Source organism: Martes martes (assembly GCF_963455335.1).
Source record: "Martes martes genome assembly, chromosome: 3".
In the NCBI taxonomy this organism is placed as follows: domain Eukaryota; kingdom Metazoa; phylum Chordata; class Mammalia; order Carnivora; family Mustelidae; genus Martes; species Martes martes.
In genome coordinates, this window is record NC_137890.1 from 158,586,335 (window position 1) to 158,612,295 (window position 25,961).

General features: G+C 40.8%; 1 protein-coding gene across 16 annotated transcripts in view; it reads left to right on the top strand.

The window, feature by feature from the left end:
* TRIP12 (thyroid hormone receptor interactor 12) overlaps positions 1-24,843 on the top strand; it is a 141,235-nt gene extending 116,392 nt beyond the window's left edge. For 10 of the 16 annotated variants that reach the window (XM_080798472.1, XM_080798457.1, XM_080798469.1 and 7 more), the window contains 16 exons: positions 805-977; positions 1,374-1,447; positions 1,531-1,730; positions 2,524-2,651; positions 3,958-4,109; positions 4,754-4,896; positions 5,976-6,132; positions 7,694-7,792; positions 14,383-14,497; positions 14,801-14,955; positions 15,664-15,828; positions 19,193-19,357; positions 20,907-21,020; positions 22,718-22,812; positions 23,518-23,621; positions 24,302-24,843. In XM_080798472.1, the coding sequence (XP_080654598.1) occupies positions 805-977; positions 1,374-1,447; positions 1,531-1,730; positions 2,524-2,651; positions 3,958-4,109; positions 4,754-4,896; positions 5,976-6,132; positions 7,694-7,792; positions 14,383-14,497; positions 14,801-14,955; positions 15,664-15,828; positions 19,193-19,357; positions 20,907-21,020; positions 22,718-22,812; positions 23,518-23,621; positions 24,302-24,498 (2,236 nt within the window). In that variant the 3' untranslated portion in view covers positions 24,499-24,843. The remainder of the gene's footprint in view (positions 1-804; positions 978-1,373; positions 1,448-1,530; positions 1,731-2,523; positions 2,652-3,957; positions 4,110-4,753; positions 4,897-5,975; positions 6,133-7,693; positions 7,793-14,382; positions 14,498-14,800; positions 14,956-15,663; positions 15,829-19,192; positions 19,358-20,906; positions 21,021-22,717; positions 22,813-23,517; positions 23,622-24,301) is intronic. The other 6 variants (XM_080798458.1, XM_080798467.1, XM_080798468.1 and 3 more) reach the window with 2 other exon arrangements.
* The last annotated feature ends 1,118 nt before the right edge of the window (positions 24,844-25,961 follow it).

The window sequence follows — 25,961 nt, forward strand, 5'->3', positions numbered from 1 at the left end:
GGTATTCGGTTTTGATCATTATCCTGTCCTGGAAAGTTTTATGAAATTGGGGGCATTTTCATCTGTGCCTGAGAAAATTATAAAGTTTTTCATTTTTACCTAGATTTGTATTAAAAAAATGTATGTTTACATATATGTGTGTAAATGTATGTGTGTGCGTGTGTGTGTGTGTGTATCTCCTGTCCAATGGAATATTCTTTCCCATACTCCTATTTGCATGCCTTATGGAATCTTACAGATAACTGCATTTTAAGCCTGTCTGTGTCTCACTATTGTCAGCCCTTTCCAGAAGTGAGCAATTAAATATCATTACCAGGGTTAGACTGGTGTAGCTATCAAACTGCTTCGTTCAAAAGACTGTAGCAAAGTAAATTTTAAAGGTTAGTTTTTAAAGTAATTTTGTAACAGAACTGTTTGAAAGCAAAAAGAGGGCTTTTTCCTTTGTTTTTAAAGCCATAGAATTTCGTTAGGCTGTGGCAAAATACTTCAGAAGTGAGCAGGCTCAAATGGTTGAGGAATTTCTAATAGTTAAATCTCAGTGGTGAGGATTTCTGCTCACGTCGGTTTCCGGTATGATAGAAATAAAATGATGATTTAACATTTTCATGTGCATACATACACACCCTCTTTTACTTTATAACAACTATCACTAACTTGAATTGCTGGCTTGACTTATTTACATAGCTGGTAAGTAAGTGCTTATTTTGTGTCTTAAGAAAATGAAGTTTGTATTGTCTTTTGTTTGTATTAATTATGTTGATTTTGAAAATAATAGAATAACTTTTTTTCACAAATTATCTTGAGCTTTTCTCTCAACAGAGGATCACAGGCTTTAAAATTTTTCAACACACATCAGTTAAAATGCCAGTTACAGAGACATCCAGACTGTGCGAACGTGAAGCAGTGGAAAGGCGGGCCGGTCAAGATCGATCCCCTGGCTTTGGTACAAGCTATCGAGAGATACCTTGTAGTTAGAGGTACTTTCCCTAGATGTGTGTTTTGTGTTTGTACGTACATTGGGCTGGGAATATTAGGGGATGTGGGAACGATTTCCCTGCTTAAGGCTGCTTCTGTTAAAACCTAGCGCTGGGAACTTGTGTTCCCATCATTCATTTTTACATAGCCTGTGGAAGCGTAATACGCTTCCAGGGGGTTGATGGCTGACTTCAGTGATGAGTTCATTTATCATGTTGGAACGTAATGCAGTAGAAATGACGCTCTATAGGTGACAGTTTTCTTAGCTCTTTTTGCTTCATAGGTCACAGTGTAGATGTCTACTTTTTCTAAGAGTATGTTCGTTTAACCAGTACGCGTGGGCTTTTCTTTGCCATGGACAATCGCTTAGGAGTTTAACGGCCTTCTTGGGTCCTCAGGGTATGGAAGAGTAAGAGAAGATGATGAAGACAGTGATGATGATGGTTCTGACGAGGAAATAGACGAATCTCTGGTAAGGTGCTATTCTCACCGTGTTGTCATGCACACACAGTTCAGGGCCTGGAGCTTAAGTGGGTTTTCTTTTGCTTCAATCAGGCCGCTCAGTTCTTAAATTCCGGCAATGTAAGGCACAGGCTACAGTTCTACATTGGAGAGCATTTGCTGCCGTATAACATGACCGTGTATCAGGCAGTCCGGCAGTTCAGTATCCAGGCCGAGGACGAGCGGGAGTCCACGGACGACGAGAGCAATCCTCTGGGGAGAGCGGGCATTTGGACAAAGACTCATACAATATGGCAAGTCCAAAACTGACTTCGTTTGCTTTGTCATCATCTTCCATATATCGTTCCTGTGTTTTGGAATTCATAGTAATGGCTGGCTTACATAAGGAGAGGGGACCAAATTCTACATTTTATTATTAAAAGCCCTTCAAATATTTTATCTGTGTGTACGTGAATGCATGCATGTACACACATGTGTATGTTTGTATTTGCCTTCCTTATGTCTCCTGGAAAACGTACTCATGGGCAATAATCACAGTATATGGCAACTTTTTAGATCGTTTCAAGTCTTTAAAGAGGACAAAAACCTCTTTGGAAGATGACATTCCTTTAGGTAATAAGCTTGGCATCTCTGAGCCCTTAGAGGCATTTGGATGCAGCTTTCTGCATTGTTTGTGAATGTCTTCTACTTAGATTTAAAGAGAACCAGTCTTCAGGGCACCTGGGTGGCTCAGTCAGTTAAGCGGCTGACTCTAGATCTCTGCTCAGGTCTTGATCTCAGGGTTGTGAATTCAAGCCCTGTAGTGGGCTCTGCTTAAAAAAAAATAAATAAATAAACTATAGAGAGCCATTGTTCTCTGAACCAACCCTGGAGTTCCTCAGGTGGTCTCTCCTGGGCCAGTGGACTCTTTGTGGTGGTTTCCTGAAACAGTGCCTGGGTAATTCTCCAAACCCATAAGTAGGGAGAAACAGGATAGATGTCAGAGTTCTGGTAACTGTGGTGTATGTGGGTCACACTTCAGCCCCTGTAGAAGAGTTTGTATTTTTAAAATTGACATTTAGTTTACATACTCTCCAATCAATTTAGGTACAAACCCGTGAGAGAAGATGAAGAAAGTAATAAAGATTGTGTTGGTGGTAAAAGAGGAAGAGCCCAAACAGCTCCAACAAAAACATCACCTAGAAATGCAAAAAAGCACGATGAGTTATGGCATGGTAAGTTGGTCCATGGGAGGGGGAAAACAAATAGCCACGGGGCAGTAGCCTTCTTGTTGTGGAAGTTTTAAAGGAATGATTTATATCTAGCAGTGAAACCCTTAGATATGATACAGAAAAAATGAAATTACCACAGATGAAAAATTAAGTACCTGAAAAATTAAATTTTGGAAGAAAATTGGGAAAAACTCATATTGTTCTCATGAAAAATTTATGTTTTCATGAAGGCTAAAACAAATTTCGTTAGTAGAACACATTTACTAAAGAAGAGACTGATGGTGATCAGGCAGGCCCTTCATTTTTGTTATTTGTTACAATCTAACAATTACAGAAGGAATGAGAAGTTCTGCCAGGTAGTGTAATGACTGCAGAATGGAGTAGCGCCTCCCAGTTGATCTCTTTTCTTTTGTAGTATTTCCTTCCAGTCTCCGTGTGCTCACCCACCCTCACCCCCCATTTCTATGAGGGTAGCAAGTGCTTTAACATTCGGCTCAGGATCCTTCTTGGAGACCATCTCTATCCAGGAGTTCCAAACAAAATGGTGTCAGCTACTGGATTTTTTTTTTTTTTTGGGGGGGTCCTCAGAAATAAGGGCATTATAACAATGTTCTGTTTTCTTTTCATAAAACTTAAGTTCTGTTATAAAGGATTTTTATTTTGAGTTTTTTTGTGTCTGTGTTTTTGGTGTTAAAAATTGCCCTTTTATGATAGCGATAGTGTGGTAATTTTGAATTCCTTTGTTTGGTAAAAGTAAATGGCAACAGTTTGAGCCCCTGCCCCTTGCCCAAGCTATTACTCAGTGAATTCTAAGAATCGTAGATCCCCTTGGAAACTCTCAGTCTGTCCTATCCTCGGCCTCAGATTAAATAGCCAAATCTATCAGATTTACAATTGGGAATATTTGTCTCTTTTACATAGTCATTTTAAGGTGGATATAAAAATTTAAAAATCCAGGAAATTTGTATAAAACTAAACTTAAATTTAAACATTCTGTCTTTCTTATTCTCTGTGGCCGTTTTATTGTTAGTTGTTTCTTCTGTTGAAAAGAAGAAATGGGAAATGAGTCCGTTTTTCTCCTTTACAGTTTATTTGGATATGGGAGGAAAGCAAAATTTTCATAAGCTTGTATGATGTATGTGTAAGATAAAGGGAAAAATGTTCAAGCTATCAGTACTCTGATAGGATACGAAACAGTAGATCTTCATAGCTTGTGCTTACTATTTTGGGGGGATAAGAGGACACCGGCTCCACTGGCACAGCCTTTCTAATTTGGGTCAAACCTTACCTTTGATCTTTTGCCCTCTAGATGGAGTGTGCCCGTCGGTATCAAATCCTTTAGAAGTTTACCTCATATCCACGCCACCTGAAAATATAACTTTTGAAGACCCATCATTAGATGTGATTCTTCTTTTAAGAGTTTTACATGCCATCAGTCGATACTGGTATTACTTGTATGATGTGAGTAATGTGGCCTGCTTATGGAGTTTCCCATCGTGTGTAGTGCGTGGCATGTTAACTGTGGTTGATGGCTTTTTCTGTCTAATGGTTGATGAGTTTTTGTTGTACTAGAGACGGCCATAAGGATTCTGTTCAATGTAGGGGGATCATAGCCCAGTGAGATACAACATACTCACCAGTGGGAGCTTCTCCTGCACTTTCTGTGGCTGGCCTACATTCTTGGATTAGTGTTCTTCCTGGCTGTAACTTTATTAAGTTAGGCTACAACATGAAGAACGATGTGAATTTATTTATTTATAGAACTGATAGAAAAATTCTTTTTAAGCAAAAGTTCATTTGTCTAAGTTGATAATAGGGAAGAATGACGGAATTGGCCTCACACAAAACATTAGCTGCCACCTCAATGATTGGGTAAGTACTAGTTAGTGGCCTGTAGGGGTTGTGGTATTTGAGATCTGCATTGTAGAAATTGGCATTTAGGTTGAGACACTTGAGTGAGGAGCTGTATATCGTATGTTGGGAACCAGGTGAAATCCAGGCCCTCTGCATACATTTTTGAAGATAAAGAGTTAGTGGATATAACCCTAATGTTTTACTATATGCATACTTTATTTATATATTTATTTATTTTCAACATTTTACAGAATGCAATGTGCAAGGAGATTATTCCAACTAGTGAATTCATTAACAGTAAGTTGACAGCAAAAGCAAATAGGCAGCTTCAAGATCCTTTAGTAATCATGACAGGAAACATCCCAACATGGCTTACTGAACTAGGAAAAACCTGGTAAGATGATCATTTCTGAAATGGTGTCTTGGGAGTGTGTGATTGTTGCATTGGTCTTAATATATTTTGTCACAAAAACAGTCTTCACTGGACTTATTTAAATGTGTTTAAGTAACATCATATTTGATCACAGCTTGCTTAATATTCAGTGTCGCTGTCTGTCCTCTAGCTGGGGCGAATACAAGGTCTCCTTGTGACAGTATGTGTCTAAATATATGAAATAGAAAAGTATGCAAGGATATTTAAAGAGATTAAAATCCTCTGTCTTCGTAAAGTTGGACTCCAAAGGTATATAGTTGGTTGATTTTCTGAGTCTGTTTGCATCCGGACTTACATTCTCAGAGACCATAGAACTGTACCACCGATCAATACAGTAGTCAGTAGCCACGTACATCTGTTTACATTTAGATCAATGAAAATTAAGTAAATTAGAAATTAGATTTTAGTCGCATCACCCACATCCTTATGTGGCTACCCATATTAGAACAGATGTTGAATATTGGCATCACCACAGGAAGTGTTTTTAGCAGCTCTGTGTCAAGAACTTCCAAAATCCTACATCAAGAGGCAGTAGGACCTGTGTCCCTGTAGGGTTCCTTCTCTGGAAATCAGCATGGCTGTTTGGTAGGTTTGAGTGACTTAGAAATGCCAGAGCTGGAGGAAGATCATGAGCTAGTAAAGCCATTATTATTATTTGTGTATATGTGGTATGGGGATGGTTTGGCAGTGTCATGAAGCAGTGATCGTATTTTAAAATCAGGGTTTTGCTAGTCAAATCATATTTCTAAAAGTCTTTGGGTAGATTAAAGATAATCTTGAAAAGACCTGATTTAAAGTATAGGATTTTTAATAGTTGAATTTCATATTTCACAGCAAAAAGCTACTTTTAATGCATTATTGATCCCTTAGAAATTTCATACAAGAGTTATGAAAATTCTTCCAAATTAGTTTGCCAAGACCATTTTTATTGGTTCTCTTATAATTCTTCCTCTGTATCATAGTAACAAGTTGTTTCTAATGTAGTGGTTTGTATGGTTCGTGATTCTAATTCAGATAATCTATGTCTCATCTCTTTACAGCCCATTTTTCTTCCCTTTTGATACCCGGCAAATGCTTTTTTATGTAACTGCATTTGATCGGGACCGAGCAATGCAAAGATTACTTGATACCAACCCAGAAATCAACCAGTCTGATTCTCAAGATAGCAGAGTTGCACCTAGATTGGATAGGAAAAAAGTAAGTTTCTCCCCACAAATATGTAAAGGTAAACTGCACCGAGCTTTTGCCAGTAATGGGAATGCTGGAGCTGCAGCGCGTGGGAGCAGTGCCTGTGGTGTGGAACCGTCACACGGTCACCGCCATCCCTCTGCTTGTCTGTCTTCTCTGGAGCAGCCGGGGTTTCCTGTCAAGTCTTGGAACTAGGCTCTCTGTGATTCTTTTTCATCCCACAGTTGAGAGTCCTTTTTTCCCATTTCTGAAGTAATTCCTCCAATTCTTTTTTCCTAGTTGCCATAACACTCATGCCAAGGAAGAGTCCTGTCTTCTCCAACCAAGGCTTCTTTTTCTTTTTAATTTAGGAACTCACACTATAGCCTCCCTTTTATACTTGATCCATATGCAGTAGGTGGAATTAACCAGATGCACTTTAGTCCCTTCGCACATCACTCTGATCAGAGGTGACAGAAACAGGATTCTTGATGGGATTCCTGGCTTGTGCCTAGTTAGCCCCTGGTTGCTGACCTCCGCTTCCTGGGCTTCTCACCTTGGCTCCGCACTCAGAGCTCTGACCACTCCACTGTGAGCCATTCCAGCAGCGACCCCATCCTCCATTTGTGACGCCACTGCCTTTTGCTTCTGATGTCTTTGTTCATCTTCCCCTTTTCTTGCTGAGGATTCTTACTCAAGTGTGTCTTTTGAAAACCTGTAACTCTAAGACTCACGAGAGCCACTAGTAATGACATGAAGAGTTAGAAGGAATGAGAAGCAAAACAAAAATTACCTTATACTTTTTGTTTGTTTGTTTTGCAAAGCCTTGCTATTTCTGTCTTTATTTGTATCACTAGGATTGTGTCAGTGGCAATGTTGGTAGATTTGGAAGTCTAGCAGGACGTGTCTCGTCCCCATGAATCTCATTAGTAGATGTTTGTAGTTGTGCTTGTAGGATCTCTGCAGGTTGGGGCCGGGAGGTTTTAGCTCACCTGTCTCACCTGCCACTGCCACACTGATCTTTCTCCATGATGTAATTGTAACTGTGCCCAGTGAGAGGCCACGTAGCTGCAGCCCTAACTTGCACTGGTGTTTGGCAAGGTTACAGAGAGCATTTCTTCTCCACCTGGAATTTTCTCAACGTGTCATGGGCTCAAGATAATACTTAGACTTAACTTCTAGCTTTGTTGTCCACGTTCGTAGCAACACAGTTGCTTCTTAACCTTTCCTCACATATGCTTTTCTAGAAATGGTCTTGGGGTGCTCCACTGGCTCAGCCAGCTCAGCATCCGACTCTTGGTTTTGGCGGGGGTCATGATCTCAGGGTCGTGGGATCAAGCCCCACACCACTCCATGCTGGGCATGGAGTCCACTTGAGATTCTCTCCCCTTCTTCCTCGCCCTCTGCCCCTTGCCCCACTCAAGCAGACGCATGCACACTGTCTTGTGGGCTGTCTCTCAGACAAATGAAAAATAGTATTTTAACGGTTCTTTTTTTTTTTTTTTTTTTTTGCACTCCAAGAAATGCCAGCTGTTATTATAATAAAGTGTAACATGAGCATTGTTCCTCACATTTGTGCTTTGTTTTTCAGCGTACTGTGAACAGAGAGGAGCTGCTGAAGCAAGCGGAGTCTGTGATGCAGGATCTGGGTAGCTCCCGGGCCATGTTAGAGATCCAGTATGAGAATGAGGTGAGCTTAACAGCGTGGTTGGTTTTCGACTTCATTTGTGCCTTCAGTAAGACTTTGTTGGTCCTCTGAAATTCTAAAAGACAGTTGGGAAATTAATCTAGAAATTGGAGATTTGCTCTGTGTAGGATGATCTTGGAAGGCAGAAACCCTCCAGTTTCCAAGATTAAGATGGTTTTTTCCTGCATAAGAGCAAACGTTTGTGTAATTCTTAGGTTGATAAAGTGAAAGGATGTTTTAAGCATACCTTTCAAAATGTTTGAACTGCTTTTAAAAAAGTAACAGATCTAACCTGTATAATAAATGTACACTTACAACATGTAAAATTCTAGTCGTACAAATTCTAATGTATGAATGTATTCAGTCTGAAACCATTACCACATCAACATCAAGAAAACATTCCATCACCCCAAACTGTTCTCCTAGATAACTTTGCTGTTCACCCCTCCCCCTGTCTCCTCCCCCCAGGCAACCATTGGTCTTTTTTCTGTCTTGCAGTTCTGTCTTTTCTTACAGTGTCCTAGTAGGTATGTAGCCGTTTGTGTTACTCTTCTATCATTTAGTACAATGCTTTCGAGAGTCATCCAAATTATTGCATGTATCTGTATATTTCCTTTTATCACGAATAGTAAGAGACTGTTACATAGATATTTCAGGAAATGTTTCATCACCAGGTGATGCACATTTTAGTTTCCAGTTTTTGACACACGTGTGAATGATGCTGCTGTGAACATTGGGTACAAGTCTTTGGATAGACACTTTTTATTTCTCTTAGGTAAATTCTTCAGGGATGAATTGTTGAGCTACTTAATAAGATCCATTTTTACTTTGTGAGAAACACCACAAACTGTTTTCCAAGTAGATTCCCGCCAATGATGGAGCTTGTGAGTTTTGGTGGCTTCCCATGCTCACCTACTCTCGGGTCTAGTTTTTTTAATTTGGGGTATTTTGGTGGGTTTACAGTAGTATCTTACTATGTTCTGTTTGCATTTTTCTGATTTCTCATTCCCATTTGTTTTACTGGCCATTCATATATCTCCTCTGGAGAAGTGTCCATCCACATTTCCAGCATCGTGTTTTATGATTAAGTTATTAATCTGGATATAAGTTCTTTATGAAATGTCTTTGGAAGAGCAGACATTTCTAATTTTGTTGAAATCCAGTTTATCAATTTTTTTCCCCCTGGTCTGTGCTTTTTTTTTATTCCCAGAAAATTTCCCCTCACCCTTGGTTTTCAGAGATTTTCCCCCATGTGTTTCTCTAGAAATTTTAGAGTTTTGGCTCTCATACTTAGGTCTGTAATCCATTTTTAGTTATATATAGCATAAAGTAAGGGATTAAGGATATTTTTCCTTTTTTCTAAAGATAGGCTATTTCATTTTTCTAGCACCATTTGTTTGAGAACCATATTTTTCCCATATTGAATGACCTTGGCTCCTTTTTGAAAATGAGTTGATTGTGAATATTTGGATCTATTTCTGGATTTTCTGTTCTTTTGTGTTTTTCTATACTGTCTTGATTACTGTATCTTTATAGTTAGTCTTTTTTTTTTTTTTTTTTTTTATATATAGTTAGTCTTGAAGTCAGGTAGTGTGAGTCCTCCAACTTTGTTTTTCTTTGTCAAAGTTGTGGTTATTTCTCAGTCCCTAGTATTTCTGTGTAAATTTTAGAATCACCCTGTCAGTGTCTACAGAAGGTCTCCCAGGATATTGATAGGGATTATGTTGAATTTTGGTCAGTTTGGGGAGAAAATTGACATGTATTAGTGTTGAATCTTGGAGTTCATGAACACTGTGTAGACTTCCATTTGTTTAGGTCTTTTTATCTCTCTCAGTTTCACTTATTAAGTCTAGAGGTCTTTCATGTGCACATTTTGTTAAAATTCTCCCCAAACATTTGTTTTGTGATGATGTTGAAAATGATACTCTTCTTATTTTCTGGTTGCTATTAGTTTGTAGAAATACAGTTGATTTTTATATCTTCACCTTATATGTGACATTGATAATTTTTAGTTCTAATAACTTTTTAATAGATCATGTAGGATTATTGCAGAACCCAGGTTTGGGAGGCTTAAAGGGCTGGATAGTAAAACATGAAGGGGCTGCGGGCCCTACCCTGCCCATCACAGCCACTGCATTTTGCCTTTGTTGTACAAGCAGGAAAGTGGCCGGAGACAATACTTACATGAATGAGCCTGGCCGTGTTCCAACAAAATTTTATTGTCAATGAAATTTGAAGTTCATCTAATTTTCACATGTGGTAAGAAATTATTCAAGATTTTGCAACCACAGAAATTGTAAAAACCACTGTTAGCTTGCAGATGGTAAAAAAACAGGAAGTGGACCGGAGCTGTAGTTGGCTCACCTGTGGTGTTGGACAGTCTTGTTGGCTGTGGAGAAAAAAATACATTTTTACTTACTTTCTAACCTTTGTCATTTCTTTCTTTTGAGGCACTTTTAAACAGCCTGGACCGGCCCTCAAGAGATTTCAAATAATGGTTTTCTTTATATTTTAACTGTGAAAAACTCTTGAGGGTACTTTTCCTCCCTCTTTCCCCTTAATATTTTTAAGACAAAACTTGAGAATGTTTAGACTTCTAAAACTCGCAAATACCTAAAATGTCTAAACTTTCTATTACACTGATTATAATAGCCAGTCACTCTGCCCCTCAGTTTTCTTGTCTATAAAATGTGAGGTAGAGTACAACCACTAACAATCTGCAGTATCACCTATGGTTATCCAAGGAATTTTAATATGAGTTTGATTTTTCTTAGGCATTTTCATCTCATTAAGACTTTTGAAAAGTTAATTTGAGAGTATTTAGTCATCAAAAGTAGAACTTGAAGTCATTGTGACCTAGGAAGTAGACCATGTGCTAGGGATCCAAGTTATGGCAGAGTTCCTGCAGTCAGAGGATTACAGTGTAGTGGCGGGCGGGGGGCCAGGGGAGGTCAGCACAGGACAGAGGTACAAAGGACACAAGTTCTACCTTCCCAGGAGCATGTGAGCAGATTCATAGAGTTCGACTGATGGAAGAGAGCAGAAGAACTGGGGGTCCAAAGGCTGTGGGTCGAGCAAAGGATTGGGCTTTGTGGCGAGTAGCAGACGCGATGGGGCAGAGGGAGATGGAGTGGAGGTCTTGGCTGCTGGGATAAGAAATTGGCACGCTCTTTTGAATCCACCCTGACCGTGACTCTTGCTCAGAGATACAGTTCTTCAGATGTGTACATGTGCATTTCTTCTTCATAAAACTGCAAGACCTCTGCCCCAAGTGGCTTCTTTTCCTGAGTTTATTTTTAACTTTAATTTCTACTTTTTTACCCCAGTATATTTTTTTCTTGCCAGGAATGTCTTTCCTTCCCTCTCGCATCCTTCGTGGTTCTGTTCACATTGCCTCTCACACGGAGCCTGAACAAGTTCATGGATAGCATCACACTGATTGCACCACGGGTCATCAGGACTGAGTTACTGATGTAGAAGTCTTAATTTAATAATCTCCATTGCTGGGTCCTACCCACTGATTATGGGAAAGATTCTAGGAGGATCATTGGGGAATAGGGCTTGGGAGGAGTACTGACTTTCTAGATACAAAGGGCCTCAGGTGGTAAAGCAAATTCAACCGTACAGGTCTGCAAGTGACCATTAGGAAGACTCCAGAGTAGCTCGAGAAGAATCCCAATTCGAAGTATCAAATTCAGATGGGCCCCATCTTGAATATGGATGATTGGTAAACCAGTGTCTAGGCTCAGAGAGTCTTTAAGCCCCAAGATTAGCTGGGGCTACAAATGACCAACCTCCGGGAGGGTGAAGTGTTAACGTGGACTCTAGAGCCTGGCGCCAGCGCTGCTGACCATGACACTGGGCGACTCGGTAAAGTCCTTGGTGATACCTCAAGAGGGGCAGAAGAGATGGACCTTTCTCATCCCGTGTTGTTAGAATGATTAACAGTAGAACATTGTCCTGTGGTAAGTGCTAGTACGTGTTAGCTTTTGAAAGAGACTCAGTTGTCAGAATTCATTTTTCTGTGTTTTTACTTCTAGAGCTTTATGCTTTTTCTTCCTTTTTTTTTTTTTAAAGAATTTATTTATTTATTTGACAGATCACAAGCAGGCAGAGAGGCAGGTGGCGGGGGCGGGGGCAGCAGGCTCCCCGCTGAGCAGAGAGCCCAGTGTGGGGCTCAATTCCAGGACCCTGAGACCACGATGAGGCCTAACACACTGAGCCACCCAGGCGCCCCCTTTTCTTTCCTTCCTTCCTTTATTTATTTATTTATTTTTAAAAAGATTTTATTTATTTATTTGACAAACAGAGATCACAAGCAGGCAGAGAGGCAGGCAGAGAGAGAGGAGGAAGCAGGCTCCCCACTGAGCAGAGAGCCCGATGCGGTGCTCAATCCCAGGACCCTGGGATCATGACCCAGGCGGAAGGCAGAGGCTTTAACCGGCTGAGCCACCCAGGCGCCCCCCCCCCCTTTCCTTCCTTTAAAAACAAATGAAGCAAAACCAAAGTACCTACCTTTCTAGTGGAGTGGCTGAGTGGAACAGAAGCCTGAAAAGATAAGGTTGATCTATGCAGGGTGGCTGGCTAGCCCAGGTTACCGGGTGAATTGCCAGAACAGCTTTGACTACCTCCTTCCACACCCCACAGGTTTGCTGTGATGACATGTTTACAGTGATACTAGTGCCATTTGATATTTTAAGTCTGTTTTACCTTTAGAAATAACAGCCCATTCCTTGGATGAAGGAATTAAACTGATCTGATTTGTGATTTCTATTTAGCTTAGGGTAATTATGCTAAAAGGAGAAAAAAAACCTTAAGTGGCTCTAAAGCACCATCTGCTGGATATCAGATGTTACTACAGTTTTTTCTTTTTTCTTGGCTTCTCTTTTTTCCTTTCCTTCCTCTCCTCCAGTACTCAGGATTCAGTGGAGAACAAAGTATACAGAATTCCTACCGACACAGAACTTTTTTTTTCCCCACGCATTTACGCATATGCATATGATAGATCACATGATGAAGAGAAAGAAAGGTGGTTTGGGATGGGGAAGGGATAGGGTGATTCATAAGAGGACATTTGACAGGCAAGTCATTACCATTTAGGGAAGGGTTTCTCTAGCGAAAGAACAGAGAAGCAAAAGCCCCGAGGCAGATTCCTAGCCCTTCCGCAGAATGACCAGCCAGAGTAGGAGTCAGGCTATGGGAGGAGTCACCCAGGCAGTGCAGGCCCGGGAAGAACGTGAGCTTTTGCTCTGAGTGAGATGGGAGGCCTCTTGACACTGTGAGGCTAGACGAAGAGATGCTGGGAATGCTGGTGCAGAGAGCATGTGGGAGGCTCTAGCAGTAGACCAGGTAAGGGACCAGTTCAGAATATATTTTGAAGGGGGGCTTACAGTGTTGAATGATGGGTTGGAATGTGCAGAGTGAAAAAAAGAAAAGCCAAGGTGGTATATTGGTGGGTCCAGAAGATGTCACCACATCCAGCCTGGTATGTTGCTGTTTGCAAAGTTAGAGTGAAATACTTGGTGGATTGGATCTGATCTGTTAAGCTAGTTTGGATACTTTTAAAAAAGTAACTGTGATAATGATAAAATAATGCCCATTATCTGCAAATTATCTCTAAGTGAACTCTAGTTCTCTTGATCGGGATGATGGTTTGAGGTAGCCTATAAACTACTATATTAACTTGTCATAAGCTGCATATCTAATTGATGGTCCGAACTGGTCAGACCTTTATAGAACGTGAAGCAATGACTAGGCTATGAGCATGGACACGGGATGCCTCTCATGGAGCAGGGCTTTTCGTTCAAAGCTGTACAGTCACGTTCAGGCTGGTTTTAAAATACCAGTGCCCAGGCTCTGAACCACACCTATCAAGCGAGAATCTTTGGGACATGCTCACCATCTCCATGCGAACATACTGATAAAGCTCTCAGGAGTTTCAAGGGCCCCAGGGAGCTTGAGAAGCACAGACGTACTCCCTGAGGCTAAGTTAGCCCAGTGGGTGCTGGCATGGGTCTGACCTTCCCTGGGCCCTGTATTCTTCAGCAAAGCAGTGTTCAGTGGCTGCTGTGTGTCCAGGCACTCTTGAGGGTACAGAGGTGAACTAAAGTTGCCGTTGAGGGAGAAATGCAAACACATAATGGAACTGTGGCAGTGTGAGGTGACGTGAGAAGTCGCTGAACAACGATTCCTAAAGAAAAAGGAGCAGAGTCCCTGGGCTGAAGAGGAGGCTTCTCTTGAGGATACGACATTTGAGTTGGTTTCAGGGTAACAGCTCACCCGAGAAGGCTCTGGAAGTAGATCATCCTCAGACAAAGCCTTCTTATTCACCAGGGGTGCGAGAGCTACAGCAGTGCTGTTGTCAGTGTAGAAGCCCGCAGCACACAGTGCGAGTGTGAGGGTCCTAGGCAGTAACGGGGTGGCTCGTTCTTGTTCCAGGGGACCAAGGCTGAAGGAGCCCGGTCAGGACAGTTGGGGAAATGATGCATGAAACAAACAGTTGCTGCTAGAACCCATATTGCAAAGCGTTTGGCCCAAGAAAAAGGCAGCGTAAGTCTGAAAATTTGAAATTGTTCTGCCTTTTTCTTTTGTAGGTTGGTACAGGTCTCGGGCCTACACTGGAGTTTTATGCACTTGTATCTCAGGAACTACAGAGAGCTGACTTGGGTCTCTGGAGAGGTGAAGAAGTGACTCTTAGCAATCCAAAAGGTAATATTAATGTGTGAGATCGTCAGTTTGTGCTTTTCACATGAGGTAAAAGGGCCTTTATAATTCATTAAATAGATTTACTTTCTAGTAGAGGGCCATGGTCTCTGACCTTCATTCAATTTTTAGCCTTGGTTTTCTCTTTTATCAACTTAGGGAGAACCTTCCAGCTCTAGAGGACTTCATTCCATGATCTGATTTTGAGAATACTGAATTTCTTAGATGTTCTTAGTTATCAGGTTTTGTCCTGTCTTGTTTTGTCTTCAGAAATACCATCTAAAGTTTTGTCACTTGCTCATTTCATAGGAAGCCAAGAAGGGACCAAGTATATTCAAAACCTCCAGGGCCTGTTTGCGCTTCCCTTTGGTAGGACGGCTAAGCCAGCTCACATCGCAAAGGTTAAGATGAAGTTTCGCTTCTTAGGAAAATTAATGGCCAAGGCTATCATGGATTTCAGATTGGTAAGTTTAAGATTATTTGCTTGTCTACATTTTTCTGTGTCTGTGTACTCTGAGAGTATCTCAATCCCCTGCACTTCATGCTGGGTTTTAAAACAGTGTGTCACAGACTAATGGGCATATGACTTACGTGGAGATTTCTATTTAAAAACACTAATTCGAGACCAGTATCTGAGATACTTGGTCAGTATGTAGAAGACATTTTCTTTCATCCAGTGTCAAGTTTCCAAGCTGACAGTTTTGTCTTGCCTACAGAATGGGCTGTTAACCAGTTATTTTAGAAGTTAACATTTTTTTTTCAGTTTTAATTAGTTGGTTCTTCTCTTTTTCCCCCAGATGTGCAGTAATGCAGACTACAGTGGAATTTAGTTTATTCCACCCCAGATAGATTAAGATTCCTGTAAACAGTCTCTTAGTTTGGAGGCCCTTATGGAGAATATATGTCCATCATTGAAAGATAACCTTTTCAGGGTCACTGTTTAAATAGGATTCTTTGGTGTACTAAATTTTTCACAATATCAGGGCCCCAAATTGGGTTTAAATGGGAACAATTGTGTGTAATGAGAGAAACAGTTCCGAAATGTGGTTTTTTGGAGGGGCAAGTTATTACTCAACCTTTATAAATGATCTCTTAAGAGTGTCAGTTACAGAACTGAGGCAGTTCTAGAAGCTTAGCGTGACTGTTAGAATATTTTGTATACTTCCTTTCAGGTGGACCTTCCCCTTGGCTTACCCTTTTATAAGTGGATGCTGAGGCAGGAAACTTCACTGACATCGCATGATTTGTTTGACATTGACCCGGTTGTAGCCAGATCAGTGTATCACCTAGAAGACATTGTCAGACAGAAGAAAAGACTTGAACAAGATAAATCCCAGGTAAGCTTAGAAGATGAGGAAATGGTCAAGTGGATCCGTTTCTACTGTTGCAAGATGAGGTCTTTGTTAAATGGTTTCTATTTGATGCAGTTACTATTTTACATTATTTTACTTATTTTATTTTAGAAGAGTTTAATTTTTTTATTAGATTAACTGAAACGATTTCACAGTGAGTAAGATGACTTATAAAAACAGCAGGTGATAATAGCTTGATTAACAAATAAATGAAAAACACTCCTGACTTGAACCCATAAGGCTCTTACTTATTAAATTTTAGGTGGGCGTTATGTGTCTGGGCAGATACTGTATCATACTGAATTTCTTTGGTAAGCATTTGAACCAATAAAAACTATTCTCAGGACAGATTGTTTTTCCAGAAAGGTAGCTTAATTTAGGAAAGTCCATCTGTTTATAGAAAGATGAGGAAAATAGTTTTAAAGGGCGTGGTAGGTGTCCACTATTTCTTAGTAACATCTGTTGAGGCTTCTTTATTAGAGTGGGTAATCTTGAGCTTTATATCATTAATGTATATTCTTTACATATTAATGAGAGATTAAAAATTATTTGGCTCAATCTGAAATTAATAGTGGGTTCTGTATCAGGCAGAAGAAGACAAAGTTATATTTAAAAAATAGCGGCACAGAGTCAGTTAGCTATATTTGGGCAGGCAACGTGGACCAGTGTTAAATCAACTCCCATTTTATAAATTGTGTAAAGTAAGAATAGAGCAGATTTTTTAGGGAAAGTGTCACATCTCCCGATAAACGGGAAAAGAGCTGTCGACAGATGGGAATTTTAAAATGCCTTATCAGGGAAGAAGGTGATTTGTAAGGGAATTAATTTTATCCCCCTTATTAATTAGTGATTTTTGGAAAAATCAGTTCGTTTATTGACAGCAATTAGCATTTTAACGAGGCCAAGTCCATCTTTTCCATAGAAGATATTTTGTCTTAACATTTTTTAGAATCAGTTTTATGCTTACTGACTTTAGAAATTTTATTTCTTTAATTTTTTAAAAAATATTTTTTTATTTGACAGAGATCACAAGTGGGCAGAGAGGCAGGCAGAGAGAGAGGGTGAAGCAGGCTCCCTGCTGAGCAGAGAGCCTGATGCGGGACTCCATCCCAGGACTCTGAGATCATGACCTGAGCCGAAGGCAGAGGCTTAACCCACTGAGCCACCCAGGAGCTCCCAACTTTGTAAATTTTAAAAATGAATGCAATCTTATTTGGAATCACCTCTTAGGTAAATGGTGGTCCCCAAAAAAGGAAGGAAAGGAAATAAAACACTATTCCACACGCCATATGTATATTAATTCATTTAATCCACAACACGTCAGAGACGTAGGTGTTTCTGTTATTCTTCTTTTGCTCATGAAACACTCAGGGCAGATACCTTCAGTAACTGGCCAAGGTCATGGATCATCCAGAGTGTGGGAGGAGAGCTGGAACTCGCATGCGAGTTCTGCAGCTTTCTCTCTCACACACTTTGCAACATGCCACCCGTTCTCTTCAACTCTTTTTTGAGATTTGTTCTACAAATCTTTAATCTTTATTTTTGATGTTATCAATTTAAAAGTATAAAATGCATAGCACAGAAACCACATTCTGTGGAAACTGCTGTACTGTATTAACCAGTTTTCATCCAGTGCAGGAGGAATGGTGGTATGTGGTATTCTGGAGCCCCTCACCTCACTGTTTATGAAGTATACAGGTGGAGCAAACTTGGTAGTGTAAATTCTTAAAAGATACATGGGAAATGGGCTGAAACTTACTAGCTCTCAATGTGATATAAAGTCTGGAGAAATGAACAGTGAATTCCTTTTAAATATCTCAGGGACCCTATATATTCTAGATTCCTCTCAATGATAGTGTTTTGTAATGCAGACCTTTATAAATAAGATGTTCCCTAAGTAGCTGTGGGAGAAGAGACTTTGCATTAGGATAGGAGTGACCACCTTGATATGTGTGAGAGGTGGGGGGCAGTTTTGAGAGCTTTCCAGGAGGAGAACATTTGAGAGATGTTGATGATTATTATCTAGTCTTTCTGAGAAATACCTTAAACCTAAAATGAAAGGCCTTCCTTCTGGTCTCATCAAATGATTCACCTGTAGCTGAGAAGAGACCTAAACACAGGCTTTTACAGCAAAGGACAGATTAAGATTATACCTTAATCTTAGTGTTGTTTCCTCTTCTGCATTCCTTTTTTTTTTTTTTAAAGATTTTATTTATTTATTCGACAGACAAAGATCACAAGTAGGCAGAGAGGCAGGCAGAGAGAGGAAGAAGCAGGCTTCCTGCGGAGCAGAGAGCCTGATGTGGGGCTCGATCCCAGGACCCTGGGATCATGACCTGAGCTGAAAGCAGAGGCTTCAACCCACTGAGCCACCCAGGCGCCCCCCCTCTTCTGCATTCTGAATTAATCTGGATGGCTTTCATTTCCTTTTTAAAAATGACTAACTTTAAATCAGAACTTCTAGCTTTTTTTTAGTTTAAGTGACTAATTTCTTGCACCTGGACTGTTCAGCCACTGGGAATTTCATACTTGGAGGTATTTCCAATTTGGAAAGCCATTTCGCTTTCTCCTGTACCATGTACCTTCATTTTCAGGTAGTAGTTGCAGTTTTGCATGTTGGTTTCTAATCTAAAAAAAAGTGTAAGTCTTAAATATGTGTAAGCATTTAAAAAAATAAATAATACAAACTGCTTTTAACATTTGTCTTTAGAGTATGACTCGAGGGCTCTGTTGGAACCTTTCTTCACCGCAGCATTATTGTGTGGATACAGATCTGTTGTCACAGTTCTCAAGTCCTGAAGGCATAGGATGAGAAATCTCCAGGGTGTCCCTTAGACTTGAGCTTTTCAGGGGGGGATAAAAGTTAATTACCATTCCTTAGATAGTGCGCTATTTGTGTTTACTCAAGTAATGCATTCTTTGTATTTACGGTTTCCTGTCTAAGGAATGGCAATTAACTATATGTATAATTGGATTCATGAAGATTAATACAGAACTTAGGAAAAGTTTGTCTGGCTCTCTAACCACTCTCAAATGGTCCATCATGTAAGCGATTATGACTTTTTGTGAAATCTGATTTGAAATGTGGTCACATTGACCGACATCTCATTTTGAAGGGACAGTTAAGTGAGTTTATTTTTCCCCAAATAAAAATAGTTGGATTCTGAAATGCTTGAGATTATTTCCTTTGGGATCTGTGACTTGTTCATGTGTAGATGACAACACAAAAAGAAGTCCTGTAAGAGCAGAAGGAGCCCTTAAAATGTATTAGCGTATCTTTTGTCTTATAAACACAGACACAGAACCAACTGAATGATGGTGCCTGACATCTCTCATCCCCCCTTTTTAGACCAAAGAGAGTCTACAATATGCATTAGAAACCCTGACTATGAATGGCTGCTCAGTTGAAGATCTAGGATTGGATTTCACTCTGCCAGGGTTTCCCAACATCGAACTGAAGAAAGGAGGAAAGGATATACCGGTCACCATCCACAACTTAGAGGAGTATCTAAGAGTACGTAGTTGCGCCGCCCTTCCGGGGGATGGCCAACATGGGGACGCGGGGCTTCCTGTTGACACTGCTCTGGGGGAGAGGGACGCTCCCTGTCCAGCCCAGTGAAACCCTTGGCACCCAAGATCACTGCGTCAATCCATTTCTTCAGGCTTTAGCTTCTGTCTGTGCTTGAGAGAACATGTTGGATAGTTCATGATCCTCATGTGACCTCAGATTTGCTATCCTCGAGCTTGAATACCAATAACATCACCTTGTCTTCATTTAAAAGAAATCAGTGAAAAGGAGCTATCACTTGTGTTCTCGCTAAACTGCATTTTGTCTTTCTATCAAAGTGGCTAACTTGATAGAATTCTCACACACACACACACACGTACGTATGTTTATGGGGGTAGCAAAGACTGAGATAGTTCATGGTTCTTAACTATATTTGCTAAATTAAGGGAAAATTATTTTGTATTGAAAAGAAATTCTATTTTAAGATAACTTATATAGATCTTTATTACTACTTTTTAAAAAAATTTTCTTTTGGTTTATTTCTGACCTCGAGTGGAAAGAGCTTTGGGTTCAAGATCGAATATCACCTGCACCCAAACTTGGGTTTTTCAGCAACCTACAGTGGGATTTTGGAAAGAACCTTGGAAACATGTTGACTCTGGTTTTCTTCATCTGCTAGAGGAGGAGAGTAGATAGCAGAGGTCTTCAGACATTGTTTAGTGTCCCTGACAGTTCTGTGACTGACAGACACCCCCTTCAGTATTCAGAGCACTGTCTGCTCTTACTACCTGCTTTTCTCCTTACCTTGAGAAAGCTGACCTTTTAGCCTACTGGCAAATGACCAGGTGAAGGTTCTCTGAAAATAATTTGTAATAATGCTTTTGTTTTTGCTTTTATTTTTACCTGAACATGTCCTGTATTTCTTGAACCCAGTGGGTTAGTCAGAGTCACTGATGACTAGATAATGTTGGACCGATAACAGGAGCTTTCTGTTACTTTTCAACTTCCGGGGACTGCATTTGCACAGTTGGCCCTTTGCTAAGTGAAGTGGGAGGGTTGGCCTCTAAGAACTTAATCAGGATTTAGATATAAAATTTTCACACTAAAAATTCAAAACACTTAACAGTTGGTAATTGTGAATCTTGAAACATCAGCTTTACTTCTAAATAACATTTTATCCTTTTGGGAAACTCTCATCTGTTTCTCCTCTGGGAAGGTACTGTTCTGTGCCATCGGGTTTTTACATAAATGAATTTTTAAAAACACACTAAATATCAATGCACATGGGTTGTTTCTGTTTGGTTGGTTGGTGGTGGTTGTTGCCGCCTTACATTTTCTTATTGGCCAGGCCCCCAGTTAGAAGTTGACCTGAGTGATCTTTTATGCAGTTTTCTGAGGGGTATTTTAGAGACTTTAATGACTTGTATTTTGTTTCCTACTTTTTGTTGTTTTTCTGAGTGATCGAGAAGGATGTTTCACTGTACTTTGCCACATATTGAATAGGAAAGAGAAATGAAATCTTGTCAGGGTTTCTAAAATACCTTTCTTTTTGCAGCTGGTTATATTCTGGGCACTAAATGAAGGCGTTTCCAGGCAATTCGATTCCTTCAGAGATGGATTTGAATCCGTCTTCCCACTTAGTCATCTTCAGTACTTCTACCCGGAAGAAGTGAGTAGCTTATGTCTCAAAGAAAGAACAGCTCATCACTCCATGTGTACCTGTAGTTATGTTAGTGGGCTGTCTCTGTGCCATCTAGCCAAAGGTTGTTGCAAACAACCACAACAACAAAAACCAAGTGGGGATGGGAGTTGTGGGAAGTTTGGGAAAGATCATTTCCTGAGCAAAGAAGAGCCTTAAATACAAAATATAGTAGAATATAAATGAAACATTTGTATTATATAAATACTAAATATAACTTAACTCTTAGAGAGTGGGGTCTGTGTTTGATTGGTGAGCACATAGCCTCGTTGTCACCTGACCCTGGGTGGGGTGGGATGCAGGTGTCTGGGGCATTGGGGCTGGCAGAAAGGGGCCTGGGTCCACGGTGGTGAACACAGGAGGGGCACTTTTTTATTTATTTATTTTTTTTAACTTAAACTTCCTGGATTAGGTGAGACATTGCTTTATGATTGGAGTCAGTCCTTAAAGTTTTAAGGGAGTGTTGCAGATGCTGTTGAGAAGGGGGACATGAGCCTGTGTGCAGTTTTCCAGCCTTTTTAAGTGCAACAAGAGTCTGAAAAACTACTCGCTAGTGAGGAGCTGACTTAGGAAGGAGTGAAGGTTTGGAATCCCTTTTGTTTATTATTTGAGCGGTAACTTTAGAATACATGCCTTGTTACTGGCTAAATCCAGCTTTCTTTGAATGACTTAGCATTGTAATCTCCATTACGGTTTTTATGTCCACTCCAATTTGCCACTGCCTGAAGCAGGTGGTGTACCTGGTGCTTTGAGGCACTGAATATCACCTGGAATTGAAAGCAGCAGGCATTGTTCCTGGAATTGAATTCTGGTCCCCACCACTTAACCGTCTGACCTTACTGTTATCGCATCTGATCTGCCTGCCTCATCCATAAATTGCGATAACCTCTGTGTTACTGAACAGGATGCATTAAGTACCTGAAAATGGGTGACATACAGTAGACACTAAATTTGATCTGCCCTGCATTGGATTTTCTCAAAGTACACAGTCATTCTGCAGATGGGCAGTTAACCAGAGAAAAGGTGGTTTAATTTGAAGTTGATGTTAGATTTTCCAGGCAGATACGAGCACTTGTTTGCTTTCTAATGTTCCCTGTGATGGCTAGCTTGGTCCCCGTGCCGCCCCAGCCACCATCTGGCTGCCATCTGCCTCTCTTTACAGTAAAGAATGGGAAAGCTGCCCATTTGCTGTCTCCATTCAGCTTGCTTCTCCCACTTCTCTCTCCGGCTCAGTAGTGTGTGTCTTAGCTTCCTTCATGTATACCCTTGGGTTTCTAGAAGATAGGATTTACGAACTCTCCCTGGTTAGAAGTAGATTATCAAGGGAAAGCCTCTAAAGACATGAGAAGAGTCAGGAAAACTTAAACCAAGGGTTTGTCCCAGGTATGTTCTGTTGGCAATTAGAGGTTTCTCTAGGCCCCAGTCCCTGCAGGTGGGTGGAGGGCCTCTTCCTGCAGCTGGAGAGGAGACTGATTTCATAAGTGCAGTAGAAGTGCACATCAGACAAAAAGAGGTTCTCAGCAGAACTTTTTGATGCTGTAAATGATACTTTCCTTTGGCACGTGTAGACCTGTATTCTATTGGCATACCGCAAAACACGCCTGTGAGTTTCACTCTGTTATGCAGCTGTGTCTTTAGTAATTTGTTATCATTGTGTGAACACACAGCTGGATCAGCTCTTGTGCGGCAGCAAGGCAGACACGTGGGATGCAAAGACACTGATGGAATGCTGCAGGCCAGATCACGGTTATACTCACGACAGGTAAGTAGTGGGGTCGGCGGGGTTTTCATTTGATGGTCAAGAATTGGGTGGTGTGTGCGTGTATATGTACACATCATAAACATTTTAAAATTTGTCTACCTATTTTATTAAAAAATTTTTTTTAAACATTTATCTGAGAGAGCATGGGCATGAGTGAGGAGAGGGATCGAGGGAGAAATAGACTCCCCACGGAGCAGGGATCCTCATGAGGGGCTCGATCCTAGGACTCTGAGATCATGACCTGAGCCAAAGGCAGATGCTTAACCCACTGAGCCATCCTAAATTTGTCTGAGCACCCTAAATTTGTCTACCTATTTTAAAGGAGACTTTTCTGATATTTTGGCCTTGTTTCTGTTAAGACCTTAGGACCCAAAGATTCTTTATCAAGCATTTCTGTAAATATGAACAGGGTGGGGGAGGGGAGAGGACAGGTCTCACCCCGTTACCCATTTTTCTGTGTAGTAAAACAAAGACGTCTGTACAGTCCTTGACAAGTCTTACTTGTTAGAGTAATCCTGCCATTTGAATTCTAGCTGTGACAACAGAAACCAGTTGGATTTCAGAGTGTACTGGAATGTGAATTCATAGGTAGTGGTAGTTAAGTTTTTACAGTATGTAGCTAATTGTGAGAGTCTGCATTGTGGGGTGATTCAAAACTGTATTTTAATATGATGTAATAATTGTGGTTATTTATTTCTGTTGTAGTCGGGCTGTGAAGTTCTTGTTTGAGATTCTCAGTAGTTTTGATAATGAGCAACAGAGGTTATTTCTCCAGTTTGTGACAGGTAGCCCAAGATTGCCTGTTGGAGGTGGGTATGCCTTTGCTCGGTGGGTAAATGGGTGTGCCAGCCAGCCAGACACTTCAGTACCACAGCAGGATATTCGGTAGTTGACTTACAGGGCCTTAGTTATAACACCGTAACGCTTCTAAGTGTTCACTCTGTTTTGCAGTGTATAAGAGCTTTCACCAGCAGTGATGTTCATAGGGATAGTCTCTTAGACACATTGAAGTACGATTGTTCATGAACACATAATGCTACTTTTCCAGATAAAATTCAGATCCTCAGGCCATTTGAATTAGAAACTCTTAGAGGAGAATGCTTTGCAGAGTCTACTTTCCTAGAAGTGAGTCACTCCTAACAGGAGTTGAATTGGTATTCTGTTTTAAAAGTCAGAAAGCCTAAGGAACTGTTTGCCTCCATATTCTACGCGGGCTTTTTATGGTAAATAAAGCAGATACCAGTCACCTGACACTAAACGTATATCAAATGTGTAGATTTAATTGCCAAGCAAGAAAGAACACCTTTGTGTGTGTGCTGACCCCATGCAACAAGGCGGTGCGATGTTTCCTGGTAGTGATAGCGGGAGAGGGTGTGTTTGGGATTCCCGAATGATTCTTCTGGCTGAGAAAATGTTCTCCTCTGAGTTGGCAGTTTGCATCCTACAAACTTGCTAAGTTCCTTGGTCTTTCTTCCTTCCCTTTCATCAGGCTTCCGGAGTTTGAATCCACCTTTGACAATTGTCCGGAAGACATTCGAATCAACAGAAAACCCCGATGACTTCTTGCCCTCTGTCATGACTTGTGTGAACTATCTTAAGTTGCCGGACTACTCGAGCATTGAGATAATGCGTGAGAAACTGTTGATCGCAGCGAGAGAAGGGCAGCAGTCGTTCCATCTTTCCTGATCACAACGAGAAATGCAGTGTCTGCCTGTTACAGCAAAAGAAAAAAATCATGATTTCTTTTCTAAATGTATCACCTGAGTCAAGGAAACATGTTACGCCTTCTTGTTGTAGGAAAAACGGCTTGCAGATTATACAAGAGACACTTGGTTGATATTCATTAATGGCCCCATGGACTTAAAAGTGATCAGGCCCTAAAACGTTGTTGTGATGAGGGTTCTTTAGCAAGTTCTTGTTTAAATTATCATTTATTTGATGAGTGAAGTTTTTAACTTGCTTTGCTGTGTGAAATTTAAAAAAAGGGATGTTTTTCCAGGCTGAAACAATAAATGTCGCTGTGCAGTTTAACTCCGGGTGTGTGTATCCATCGAGCCAAGTCTGCACTTTGTCTCCTTCAAGGACACCTCTGGTACATAAGGACAGAAATTCAAGCTCACGTGTCTTTGACAGATGCGGGCTTGTAGGTTAGCTGTCCGTGCCTGCCACTGCCCCGATTGCCCTCCCGGAGTCACGTGTTGTCTGCGGCTCCCGCGGTTCTTCTGCATACAGCGCTCGCGGTGGTCCCGTTTCCGTCAGCCATGGGCTTCTGTTCCGTGATCTCCCCAATTAAGATACAGTTTAAAACTCATTGAACGGAAATATATTGTCGATATAATTCAGCCTTTGTAGCCAGGTAGACTTTTCTCATAGCTTAGTTTGAATCTAGCTTGTAGGGCACTGCTGCCCTCTCCCCAGTGACACACAGGACCGTCGACACCGTGACTCTGGTGACCACAGCAGCCTCTGGGGCTGAGGCCGGGAAAGCTCACTCATTTCCTCTGTGTAGGTTCAAAAGTCTGCAGCTCGGGCTGGCCGGGATCTATTACCCTCAGACCAGAGCATTTTGAATTGATGTAACATTTTCAAGAAAATTGGCAGTTTTCAGTCCCTGTTGGAGTAAAGGAATTTTTTTCTCCCTTGTTCTGAGTTTTTGTTCAGTCTTCTTCCTTCCACACTCCCCCCAAGCCCCCGTGCTAACTTGGGACAGCCAGTTAAGCCTTTGTCTCAGCACCAATAAAAGCACCTGTAAGCGATGCTCTGTCCAGTTGTTTCATGTGCTCATTTCCCAGATCGACAACAATCCATCAGGTTACTGTTTTCACCTGAAAATAAAGTTTGCTTCACCTTTTTGTTTTTAGTGCTCTGCCGTATGCATAACTTCCCATCGTGTAGATGTATTTCAGTGCAAGCAAATCGTCACGTCTCCATGAGTTGCATCGTGGCTGATGTCGCTATTCAAAGAATTTACAGTAGTAACTTGAAGAAGATAAAACGTGGAAAGAAAACAGGAGGAGATTCTTTCCTTCCTAAGCCTGTTGCATAAATTCGAGGGAATTTTCATAATTAATCTTTTTGGAAATGAGAGATGAGCTCATTGTTTTTGGTGTTTTTTTTTTAATTGAACTTCGAGAAATCAATTCTCTTTT